Source organism: Taurulus bubalis (genome assembly GCF_910589615.1).
Source record: "Taurulus bubalis genome assembly, chromosome: 12".
Taxonomy (NCBI): domain Eukaryota; kingdom Metazoa; phylum Chordata; class Actinopteri; order Perciformes; family Cottidae; genus Taurulus; species Taurulus bubalis.
In genome coordinates, this window is record NC_136600.1 from 27,232,509 (window position 1) to 27,245,298 (window position 12,790).

Here is a 12,790-nt window from a genome sequence, read left to right on the forward strand (position 1 = left end):
TCCTGTCTCACAGCATCCTGTCTCACAGCTTCCTGTCTCCTGTCTCACAGCTTCCTGTCTCACAGCTTCCTGTCTCACAGCATCCTGTCTCACAGCTTCCTGTCTCCTGTCTCACAGCATCCTGTCTCACAGCTTCCTGTCTCCTGTCTCACAGCATCCTGTCTCACAGCTTCCTGTCTCACAGCATCCTGTCTCACAGCTTCCTGTCTCCTGTCTCACAGCTTCCTGTCTCACAGCATCCTGTCTCACAGCTCCCTGTCTCACAGCTCCCTGTCTCTCTCATCCTGTCTGTGGTACCTGGATGATGCGGGGGCGGGGCTGCGGCTGGTTCTCCGGGTCTTCCAGGACTCTGACTGGACCGTCACTGATGATGCTTCCTCCCAGAAACACCTGGAACAGACAGACAGGTGAGCTGTCTCACTCACTCACTTTCACCTGTTCGTCACTGCGCAGGTGTAACGTTCAGACCTGGCCGACCAATCGTGGGTTCCTCCGGTCTGTGATGTCATACTGTCTGATGTCACCGTGGAGCCAATTACTGAAGTAGAGATAACGGTCGTCCAACGAGATCAGGATGTCTGTGATCAGACCTGCACAGACAGACAGGAAGCCAGTCAAGCAGAGAGACAGACAGACTCACAGACAGACTCACAGACAGACAGACTCACAGACAGACTCACAGACAGACAGGAAGCCAGTCAAGCAGAGAGACAGACAGACTCACAGACAGACAGACTCACAGACAGACTCACAGACAGACTCACAGACAAACTCACAGACAGACAGACAGACTCACAGACAGACAGACAGACTCACAGACAGACAGACAGACTCACAGACAGACTCACCAGGCATCTCAGGTAGCATCCATCCCTCTACCTTCTTACTGGGAACACTGATCACTTTCTCTGCAGCCCAGTCACCTTTCTGAAGACACAAAGCAGACGAGTCTGAAGTACCTCGACCGTCTCTGGGCTTTGAGCTCAATGCGATCATGCTAAATGCTAACACCAGCATGCTAACATGCTAAATGCTCACCCCAGCATGCTAACATGCTAACACCAGCATGCTAACATGCTAAATCATTAGTTTCAGGGTCATTTAGCTTTATGGTGGTCGTCACCAATCAACCAGACCACTATCAAGTCTCAGAGTCTGCATGGAACAGACCTGAACCCTGTGGTACTAACTATAGTCTTACTTTAATCTAGAACCCTGTGGTACTAACTATAGTCTTACTTTAATCTAGAACCCTGTGGTACTAACTATAGTCTTACTTTAATCTAGAACCCTGTGGTACTAACTATAGTCTTACTTTAATCTAGAACCCTGTGGTACTAACTATAGTCTTACTTTAATCGAGAACCCTGTGGCACTGACCGGTGTTTTGTAGAATCTGAAGACTATAGACCGTAGAGCACATCCCACGTAGCCCTCTGTGGCATCGGGGTCATGGAGGAACCGGATCTCGAGGGGAATGGCCCCCTCCTCGCCCAGATCCAGCGTCTGCAGCTTCCTGTGGGTGGTCCAGTCCCAGACATGGATGGAGCTGCCGTAGAGTCCTGCAACGCCAACGACAATCAACTTGTCTGCTTATCAGACGGAACTGTCCAGCTCTTTCTCTCTGTTTGCTCACAATTTGGAGTTGAAGGAAAGAGCGGAGGATTGAAGAAAGATGGATTGTTTCCTCTTGACTCACCTTCTTTGACATGAGCGGGATTAAACCCGTTGGCCAGAGCTTTGGGGGCCCCCCATTCAGTGCTGATCATCACGTTGTGTCGGGGTTGGTACCAGAAGTCGTATCCAAAGGGCGCCGCTTCCCCCGGGTGCTCCCAGTTGCCGACCACCTCGAACGTCTCGCCGTCCAGCAGGACGAAGCCACCTGAGAGGGAGGACAGCAGGGGTCACACTGAAGCCGCCCGCAAGGGGGCGCTGCAGCAGAAATCAGCAGAGAGGGATCGTCATTCTGACTGAGCAGAACTGTCTTCAACGCCACAACCTGCTCACTTCCGCCTAGCTGAGTAGGTCTGCTGGTCGTCTCACCTTTGCCGTTGCCGGACGGGTCTCCGATACAGCTGATCATGATCTGACCGTTGCCCAGACAGTGAGAGGTGTGAGGGTTCGCCAGGTCGCACTTCCAGTACATATCCACCGGCTCCACCACCTGAAAGCACAACAGAACTTTATAAAGCATCTTCAAAACCAACGGTCCACACATGGTCACTTCCTCTTCACAGGTTGTGAAAAAAACAAGATGGCGACGGCCAAAACGGCGAACTGGAGGCTTCAAGATGTCCACAAACCATCGAGAGACGACGTCTACTTGTAAACAGTCTGTGGTTCAGACCTGAGCAGAGAGTCTCTCTGTGTGACGGTATCAGAGCTTCTATGCCTTTTAGAGCATGTGAGCGCATGTGAGTGCATGTGAGCGTGTGTGAGTGCATGTGAGCACATGTGAGTGCATGTGAGTGCATGTGAGTGCATGTGAGTGCATGTGAGCACATGTGAGTGCATGTGAGTGCATGTGAGCACATGTGAGTGCATGTGAGCGTATGTGAGTGTATGTGAGTGCATGTGAGTGTATGTGAGTGCATGTGAGTGCATGTGAGTGCATGTGAGTGTATGTGAGTGCATGTGAGCGTATGTGAGCGTGTGTGAGTGCATGTGAGTGTGTGTGAGTGCATGTGAGTGCATGTGAGTGCATGTGAGTGCATGTGAGCGTATGTGAGTGCATGTGAGTGCATGTGAGTGCATGTGAGTGTATGTGAGTGCATGTGAGCGTATGTGAGTGCATGTGAGTGCATGTGAGTGCATGTGAGCGTATGTGAGTGCATGTGAGTGCATGTGAGCGTATGTGAGTGCATGTGAGCACATGTGAGTGCATGTGAGTGCATGTGAGTGCATGTGAGCACATGTGAGCGCATGTGAGTGCATGTGAGTGCATGTGAGCACATGTGAGTGCATGTGAGTGCATGTGAGCGTATGTGAGTGTATGTGAGTGCATGTGAGTGCATGTGAGTGCATGTGAGCGTATGTGAGCGTGTGTGAGTGCATGTGAGTGTGTGTGAGTGCATGTGAGTGCATGTGAGTGCATGTGAGTGCATGTGAGCGTATGTGAGTGTATGTGAGTGCATGTGAGCGTATGTGAGTGCATGTGAGTGCATGTGAGTGCATGTGAGCGTATGTGAGTGCATGTGAGTGCATGTGAGCGTATGTGAGTGCATGTGAGCACATGTGAGTGCATGTGAGCGTATGTGAGCGTATGTGAGCGTGTGTGAGTGCATGTGAGTGTGTGTGAGTGCATGTGAGTGCATGTGAGTGTGTGTGAGCGTGTGTGAGTGCATGTGAGTGTGTGTGAGTGCATGTGAGTGCATGTGAGTGCATGTGAGCGTATGTGAGTGTATGTGAGTGCATGTGAGTGCATGTGAGTGTATGTGAGTGCATGTGAGCGTATGTGAGCGTGTGTGAGTGCATGTGAGTGTGTGTGAGTGCATGTGAGTGCATGTGAGTGCATGTGAGTGCATGTGAGCGTATGTGAGTGTATGTGAGTGCATGTGAGCGTATGTGAGTGCATGTGAGTGCATGTGAGTGCATGTGAGCGTATGTGAGTGCATGTGAGTGCATGTGAGCGTATGTGAGTGCATGTGAGCACATGTGAGTGCATGTGAGTGCATGTGAGTGCATGTGAGCACATGTGAGTGCATGTGAGTGCATGTGAGTGCATGTGAGTGCATGTGAGCGTATGTGAGTGTATGTGAGTGCATGTGAGTGCATGTGAGTGCATGTGAGTGTATGTGAGTGCATGTGAGCGTATGTGAGCGTGTGTGAGTGCATGTGAGTGTGTGTGAGTGCATGTGAGTGCATGTGAGTGCATGTGAGCGTATGTGAGTGTATGTGAGTGCATGTGAGCGTATGTGAGTGCATGTGAGTGCATGTGAGTGCATGTGAGTGCATGTGAGTGCATGTGAGCGTATGTGAGTGTATGTGAGTGCATGTGAGCGTATGTGAGTGCATGTGAGTGCATGTGAGTGCATGTGAGCGTATGTGAGTGCATGTGAGTGCATGTGAGCGTATGTGAGTGCATGTGAGCACATGTGAGTGCATGTGAGCGTATGTGAGCGTATGTGAGCGTGTGTGAGTGCATGTGAGTGTGTGTGAGTGCATGTGAGTGCATGTGAGTGCATGTGAGTGTGTGTGAGCGTGTGTGAGTGCATGTGAGTGTGTGTGAGCGTGTGTGAGTGCATGTGAGTGCATGTGAGTGCATGTGAGTGTGTGTGAGCGTGTGTGAGTGCATGTGAGTGCATGTGAGTGCGTGTGAGCGTGTGTGAGCGTGTGTGAGTGCATGTGAGCGTGTGTGAGTGCATGTGAGTGCATGTGAGTGTGTGTGAGTGCATGTGAGCGTGTGTGAGTGCATGTGAGTGCATGTGAGCGTATGTGAGTGCATGTGAGTGCATGTGAGTGCGTGTGAGCGCATGTGAGTGCATGTGAGCGTGTGTGAGTGCATGTGAGTGCGTGTGAGCGCATGTGAGTGCATGTGAGCGTGTGTGAGTGCATGTGAGTGCATGTGAGTGCATGTGAGTGCGTGTGAGCGCATGTGAGTGCATGTGAGTGCATGTGAGCGTGTGTGAGTGCATGTGAGTGCATGTGAGTGCATGTGAGTGTGTGTGAGTGCATGTGAGTGCATGTGAGTGCATGTGAGTGCATGTGAGCGTATGTGAGTGTATGTGAGTGCATGTGAGCGTATGTGAGTGCATGTGAGTGCATGTGAGTGCATGTGAGCGTATGTGAGTGCATGTGAGTGCATGTGAGCGTATGTGAGTGCATGTGAGCACATGTGAGTGCATGTGAGTGCATGTGAGTGCATGTGAGCACATGTGAGTGCATGTGAGTGCATGTGAGTGCATGTGAGCGTATGTGAGTGTATGTGAGTGCATGTGAGTGCATGTGAGTGCATGTGAGTGTATGTGAGTGCATGTGAGCGTATGTGAGCGTGTGTGAGTGCATGTGAGTGTGTGTGAGTGCATGTGAGTGCATGTGAGTGCATGTGAGCGTATGTGAGTGTATGTGAGTGCATGTGAGCGTATGTGAGTGCATGTGAGTGCATGTGAGTGCATGTGAGTGCATGTGAGTGCATGTGAGCGTATGTGAGTGTATGTGAGTGCATGTGAGCGTATGTGAGTGCATGTGAGTGCATGTGAGTGCATGTGAGCGTATGTGAGTGCATGTGAGTGCATGTGAGCGTATGTGAGTGCATGTGAGCACATGTGAGTGCATGTGAGTGCATGTGAGTGCATGTGAGCGTATGTGAGCGTGTGTGAGTGCATGTGAGTGTGTGTGAGTGCATGTGAGTGCATGTGAGTGCGTGTGAGTGTGTGTGAGCGTGTGTGAGTGCATGTGAGTGTGTGTGAGCGTGTGTGAGTGCATGTGAGTGCATGTGAGTGCATGTGAGTGTGTGTGAGCGTGTGTGAGTGCATGTGAGTGCATGTGAGTGCGTGTGAGCGTGTGTGAGCGTGTGTGAGTGCATGTGAGCGTGTGTGAGTGCATGTGAGTGCATGTGAGCGTATGTGAGTGCATGTGAGTGCGTGTGAGTGCATGTGAGCGTGTGTGAGTACATGTGAGTGCATGTGAGTGCATGTGAGTGTGTGTGAGTACATGTGAGTACATGTGAGTGCATGTGAGCGTGTGTGAGTGCATGTGAGCGTGTGTGAGTGCATGTGAGTGTGTGTGAGTGTGTGTGAGCGTGTGTGAGTGCATGTGAGTGCATGTGAGTGCATGTGAGCGTGTGTGAGTGCATGTGAGTGCATGTGAGTGCATGTGAGCGTGTGTGAGTACATGTGAGTACATGTGAGTGTGTGTGAGCGTGTGTGAGCGTGTGTGAGTGCATGTGAGTGCATGTGAGTGCATGTGAGCGTGTGTGAGTGCATGTGAGTGCATGTGAGTGCATGTGAGCGTGTGTGAGTGCATGTGAGTGCATGTGAGCGTGTGTGAGTGCATGTGAGCGTGTGTGAGTACATGTGAGCGTGTGTGAGTGCATGTGAGTGCGTGTGAGTGTGTGTGAGTGCATGTGAGCGTGTGTGAGTGCATGTGAGCGTGTGTGAGTGCATGTGAGCGTGTGTGAGTGCATGTGAGTGCATGTGAGCGTGTGTGAGTGCATGTGAGTGCATGTGAGTGCATGTGAGCGTGTGTGAGTGCATGTGAGCGTGTGTGAGTGCATGTGAGTGCATGTGAGTGCATGTGAGCGTGTGTGAGTGCATGTGAGCGTGTGTGAGTGTATGTGAGTGTGTGTGAGTACATGTGAGTGCATGTGAGCGTGTGTGAGTGCATGTGAGTGCATGTGAGTGCATGTGAGTGCATGTGAGCGTGTGTGAGTGCATGTGAGTGCATGTGAGCGTGTGTGAGTGCATGTGAGTGCATGTGAGTGCATGTGAGCGTGTGTGAGTGCATGTGAGCGTGTGTGAGTGCATGTGAGTGCATGTGAGTGCATGTGAGCGTGTGTGAGTGCATGTGAGCGTGTGTGAGTGTATGTGAGTGTGTGTGAGTACATGTGAGTGCATGTGAGCGTGTGTGAGTGCATGTGAGTGCATGTGAGTGCATGTGAGTGCATGTGAGCGTGTGTGAGTGCATGTGAGCGTGTGTGAGTGCATGTGAGTGCATGTGAGTGCATGTGAGCGTGTGTGAGTGCATGTGAGCGTGTGTGAGTGTATGTGAGTGTGTGTGAGTACATGTGAGTGCATGTGAGCGTGTGTGAGTGCATGTGAGTGCATGTGAGTGCATGTGAGTGCATGTGAGCGTGTGTGAGTGCATGTGAGTGCATGTGAGTGCATGTGAGCGTGCCCCACCGGTTAGCTCTGCTCTCAGGGCGGCTACAGCTGATGACGCTGTCCAGAAATGTAAACCTAGCTTCCCCCTCCTGTTCCCCCTTATGTAAACACTGTTACTCTCAGTTTGAGTTCAACAGAGACACATTCTTCATTGCCCACGACACCCAATGTCCAGTTTGTTAAAGAACAGCTGGTAGAGTGTTTATCATCATCGTGAACTCAGGATGAACCCTCCTCCTCCTCCTCCTCCTCCTCCTCCTCCTTAAAACAACAGGCTTTGCTTTTCCTTCCCTTTTTCCGTTCAGCTCTCTGACTGTTATTCAGAGTCAGTGGTGTCCGTCAGGGCCTGCTAAGCCTTCTCTGCTGGCCGAAACAGAATCACAAAGTTTACATTTAAATTTACATTTTTTATATATATATATATTTTTATAATGAAAAGTTATAGCTATTTTATAATTGTATTGTTTTTCACAAATATAATAATAATGTATTATAATGATTTTTCACTACTGAACCCACAACGATGCCCCAGTGAACCCACTACAAGGCCCCATTGAACCCACTACGAGGCCCCAGTGAACCCACTACGAGGCCCCAGTGAACCCACTACGAGGCCCCAGTGAACCCACTACAAGGCCCCATTGAACCCACTACGAGGCCCCAGTGAACCCACTACAAGGCCCCAGTGAACCCACTACGAGGCCCCAGTGAACCCACCAGGAGGCCCCAGTGAACCCACTACGAGGCCCCAGTGAACCCACCAGGAGGCCCCAGTGAACCCACTACGAGGCCCCAGTGAACCCACTACGAGGCCCCAGTGAACCCACTACAAGGCCCCATTGAACCCACTACGAGGCCCCAGTGAACCCACCAGGAGGCCCCAGTGAACCCACTACGAGGCCCCAGTGAACCCACTACAAGGCCCCATTGAACCCACTACGAGGCCCCAGTGAACCCACTACAAGGCCCCAGTGAACCCACCAGGAGGCCCCAGTGAACCCACCAGGAGGCCCCAGTGAACCCACCAGGAGGCCCCTGGGGGACCTGATACCTTGTGGATCTGCGGCGCCCGGGGGTCCGTTCCCACGTCGACCACGTAGACTCTGGAGGAGATGAGCGACGGGAGGATCAGGCGGTTTCTGGTCTTGGAGGCGTCTCCGAAGCAGCTGCTGCAGGCGTTCCAGCCGGAGTGGTGCAGCTCGTCACGGAGGTTCGGCATCGGCAGGCGGTGGATGACCTGCCAGTTCCAAAGTCAAAGGGCCAAGGTCACAGCAGAAGGTTTTAAAATGCTCATCAGACTTCATTAATTTGTGCAAAACAAGAAGAAGAGGACAGCCGTTATTATTATTATTGATGTTGATTAACAGAAGAAAAACAGAATCGACAGTCAGAGACAATAAAAACCTGAAGGAGGAGGAAGATGAAGATGAAACGACAGCGAGACGTCGGAGTGGAAAAATAATCCAGCAAGAGGAGAAAACTGCTGCGAGACAAGAACCATGAAGGTTTAACGATGAAGAGATACACTGAGGAGGAGGAGGAAGAGGAGGAGGATTGGACTGTTACCTGAGTGAAGGTGGAGGACTCTGGGTCCACGTCCACGGTGGCGAGGTAGTCTGGCTTCATGATGTCAGTGTTACGGTAGATACAGGGGAGGTAAACGATCTGCTCCCGCTGGCCTGCAGCAAGGACACAATGTATACTATAGATACATATATATGTATACATGTATATATATATATATATATATATATATATATATATATATATATATATATATATATATATATATATATATATATATATATATACATGTATATATATATATATATATGTATACATGTATATATATATATATATATATATATATATATATATATATATATATATATATATATATATATATACATACATACATACATACATACATACATATATATATATATATATATATATATATATATATATATTTATATATATATATGTGTGTGTGTGTGTCATATACGTGTAGAGATCAGTCACACAGACTCACCCTTCATGGCGTCCAGTGGGCTGCGGTATCCGGGTCCACATCCTGAACAGCTGGCTGAGAAAACACATGAAACCACAAACTTTATAGAAGAAGAGGATCTCGTTTATGGTCTGTTGAAGCATAGACTTCTATACAATCAGAGGAGTCGCCCCCTGGTGGTCAGGAGAGAGAATGCAGCTTTAACACATGAAGCATAGACTTCTATACAACCAGAGAAGTCACCCCCTGGTGGTCAGGAGAGAGAATGCAGCTTTAACACATGAAGCATAGACTTCTATACAACCAGAGAAGTCACCCCCTGGTGGTCAGGAGAGAGAATGCAGCTTTAACACATGAAGCATAGACTTCTATACAGCCAGAGAAGTCACCCCCTGGTGGTCAGGAGAGAGAATGCAGCTTTACTCAGAGGTAACAAACAGTTCTTCAGAGTGTTTTTTTAGACATGGGAGTGTCTTCAGGTGATATTAATCGTCGGTTATAGCCGCAAGCTTCCCACTGACGCACCCCCCCCCCCCCCCACACACACACACACACACACACACACACACACACACACACTCTATCTCTGGAGTTAAGCTCTGAGGAGAGTAACTTTTACTCCACTTAAAAGAAATGCTGCAGAGCCGGCCACCTGCAGGCTCCGCCCACCTGCAGGCTCCGCCCACCTGCAGGCTCCGCCCACCCAGTAGCAGTACCACAAAAAAATACTCCATTACAAGTCCTCATGACCTAGTCCTCATCAGACCTAGTCCTCATCAGAGCTAGTCCTCATGACCTGGTCCTCATGACCTAGTCCTCATGACCTGGTCCTCATGACCTAGTCCTCATCAGAGCTAGTCCTCATCAGAGCTAGTCCTCATCAGAGCTAGTCCTCATCAGAGCTAGTCCTCATGACCTAGTCCTCATGACCTAGTCCTCATGACCTGGTCCTCATGACCTGGTCCTCATGACCTAGTCCTCATGACCTAGTCCTCATGACCTAGTCCTCATAAGACCTAGTCCTCATAAGACCTAGTCCTCATCAGACCTAGTCCTCATAAGACCTAGTCCTCATAAGACCTAGTCCTCATAAGACCTAGTCCTCATAAGACCTAGTCCTCATAAGACCTAGTCCTCATCAGACCTAGTCCTCATAAGACCTAGTCCTCATCAGACCTAGTCCTCATCAGACCGAGTTCTCATCAGACCGAGTTCTCATGACCTAGTCCTCATCAGACCGAGTTCTCATCAGACCTAGTCCTCATGACCTAGTCCTCATGACCTGGTTCTCATCAGACCTAGTCCTCATCAGACCTAGTCCTCATGACCTAGTCCTCATCAGACCTAGTCCTCATCAGACCTAGTCCTCATGACCTGGTTCTCATCAGACCTAGTCCTCATGACCTAGTCCTCATCAGACCTAGTCCTCATCAGACCTGGTCCTCATCAGACCTAGTCCTCATCAGACCTGGTCCTCATCAGACCTAGTCCTCATCAGACCTAGTCCTCATCAGACCTAGTCCTCATAAGACCTAGTCCTCATAAGACCTAGTCCTCATCAGACCTGGTCCTCATCAGACCTAGTCCTCATCAGACCTAGTCCTCATCAGACCTGGTCCTCATCAGACCTAGTCCTCATCAGACCTGGTCCTCATCAGACCTGGTCCTCATCAGACCTGGTCCTCATCAGACCTAGTCCTCATCAGACCTGGTCCTCATCAGACCTAGTCCTCATCAGACCTGGTCCTCATCAGACCTAGTCCTCATCAGACCTGGTCCTCATCAGACCTGGTCCTCATCAGACCTGGTCCTCATCAGACCTAGTCCTCATCAGACCTAGTCCTCATCAGACCTAGTCCTCATCAGACCTGGTCCTCATGACCTAGAACTGATCCTGATTGTATATTTGTTACAAATTCAAGGATTCATTTGTACTAATGTGACCTTTGGATGTTATATAACACACACACACACACACACACACACACACACACACACACACACACACACACACACACACACACACACACACTTAAAGGGGCAGCTCTCTGAGCTGCAATGGTTTTGTCGATCAATAAAAAGAAAAGTGTTGAATATTACTTTTGTCATTTTTTAAAAGATGAATGTTTGTGTTTTTCTCGACATATTTATTCACATGTGAGATCAAAGTGGATCTAAGAGTTAAAATAAATAAAAGGTTCAGCGTGAAGAGAACTCTGATATTTACTGATATTATATATATATATATATATTGGATATTTACATATACTATATATATATATATATATATATATATATATGTACACATATATTTTCCTTCACGTCGGTCGACTAAATAAATAAACTAAACAAAGATTCATCTGTTGAAGACTCAAAGACTCAAAGACTCTCTGAGTTCCTTCACGTGGAAATAAAAGCTTCATTCTGCCGGAGTGAGACTCTGCAGCGGAAAAGATCTTTTATGGGAGAGAACTAGGACAAAGGTCCTGAGAGAGAGAGAGAGAGAGAGAGACATAGAGAGACAGACAAAGAGAGAGACAGAGATAGAGAGACAGACAGAGAGAGAGAGACAGAGAGAGAGAGACATAGAGAGACAGACAAAGAGAGAGACAGAGATAGAGAGACAGACAGAGAGAGAGAGACAGAGAGAGAGACAGAGAGAGACAGAGAGAGAGAGAGAGACAGAGAGAGAGAGAGAGAGACAGAGAGAGAGACAAAGAGAGACAGAGAGAGAGAGAGAGAGAGAGACAGAGAGAGACAGAGAGAGAGAGAGAGAGAGACAGACAGACAGAGAGAGAGAGAGAGAGACATAGAGAGAGACAGACAGACAGAGAGAGAGAGAGAGAGAGAGACATAGAGAGAGACAGAGAGAGAGACAGAGAGAGAGAGAGAGAGAGACATAGAGAGACAGAGAGAGAGACAGAGAGAGAGAGAGAGACAGAGAGAGAGAGAGAGACAGAGAGACAGAGAGAGAGACAGAGAGAGAGAGAGAGACAGAGAGAGACAGAGAGAGAGACAAAGAGACAGAGAGAGAGAGAGATGATCGGCAGATTAAAGAGAACTCACCCATGTTGGAGGTCCTGGTCTGGTGCTGCAGGTCTTGGTCCTGGTCTGGTGCTGCAGGTCTTGGTCCTGGTCTGGTGCTGCAGGTCTTGGTCCTGGTCTGGTGCTGCAGGTCTTGGTCCTGGTCTGGTGCTGCAGGTCTTGGTCCTGGTCTGGTGCTGCAGGTCTTGCAGTCAGGCGTCTGGACTCTCAAACCATGTCAGCTGGGATTAAAACTGGGAGGGAGGAGTTTCACACAGCCAATCAGAGGGGAGGGGGTGGGCCTTACATGTCAATTGAATAACCTGCACCTTAACCTGTTAAAGCCAGGAACTAGGTTATATATTATGTAATAAATATAAATATATAATCCAAAATAATAATATGATCAACAATCTTTAATGCTGTTTGGAATATAGGATAGTAACAAATCTATCTATTTTACACGCAAATATACCTGAGAACAGCGAGGGCCAACCTGCCCCACGGCATCAGGAAAGCAAAACATGAACAAGATAACCCGTCACTTTCAAGACAGCAGAGACACACGCAGCCTGTGGCAGGGCATTCAGACCATCACAGACTATAAACCCGCGCCACAGACCTGCGACAGCAACATCTCTCTGCTCAACGACCTAAACAGCTTCTTTGCACGGTTTGAAGCTCAGAACAACACTTGTCCACACAAGACTCCGCCCCCTCCCCACGATCAGGTTCTGTGCCTGTCTGCTGCCAGCGTGAAGAGGACTCTCTCCACCATCCACACCTGCAAGGCAACAGGTCCAGACAACATCCCTGGTCGTGTGTTGCGGGACTGCGCAGAGGAGCTTAAGGACGTCTTCACGGATGTCTTCAATACATCTCTGAGACAAGCTGTTGTTCCGCCATGCTTCAAGGCCACCACCATCATACCTGT

General features: G+C 49.1%; 1 protein-coding gene across 1 annotated transcript in view; it reads right to left on the reverse strand.

Moving 5' to 3' along the window:
* selenbp1 (selenium binding protein 1) overlaps nt 1-12,050 on the reverse strand; it is a 14,675-nt gene extending 2,625 nt beyond the window's left edge. The window contains exons 1-10 of the mRNA XM_079227439.1: nt 11,899-12,050; nt 8,854-8,907; nt 8,388-8,500; nt 7,873-8,058; nt 2,044-2,164; nt 1,700-1,882; nt 1,381-1,562; nt 849-927; nt 469-590; nt 298-390 (exon numbers count right to left, since the gene is read on the reverse strand). Coding sequence (XP_079083565.1) covers nt 298-390; nt 469-590; nt 849-927; nt 1,381-1,562; nt 1,700-1,882; nt 2,044-2,164; nt 7,873-8,058; nt 8,388-8,500; nt 8,854-8,907; nt 11,899-11,902 — 1,137 coding nt within the window. The 5' untranslated portion in view covers nt 11,903-12,050. The remainder of the gene's footprint in view (nt 1-297; nt 391-468; nt 591-848; nt 928-1,380; nt 1,563-1,699; nt 1,883-2,043; nt 2,165-7,872; nt 8,059-8,387; nt 8,501-8,853; nt 8,908-11,898) is intronic.
* Between the last annotated feature and the right edge of the window lie 740 nt (nt 12,051-12,790).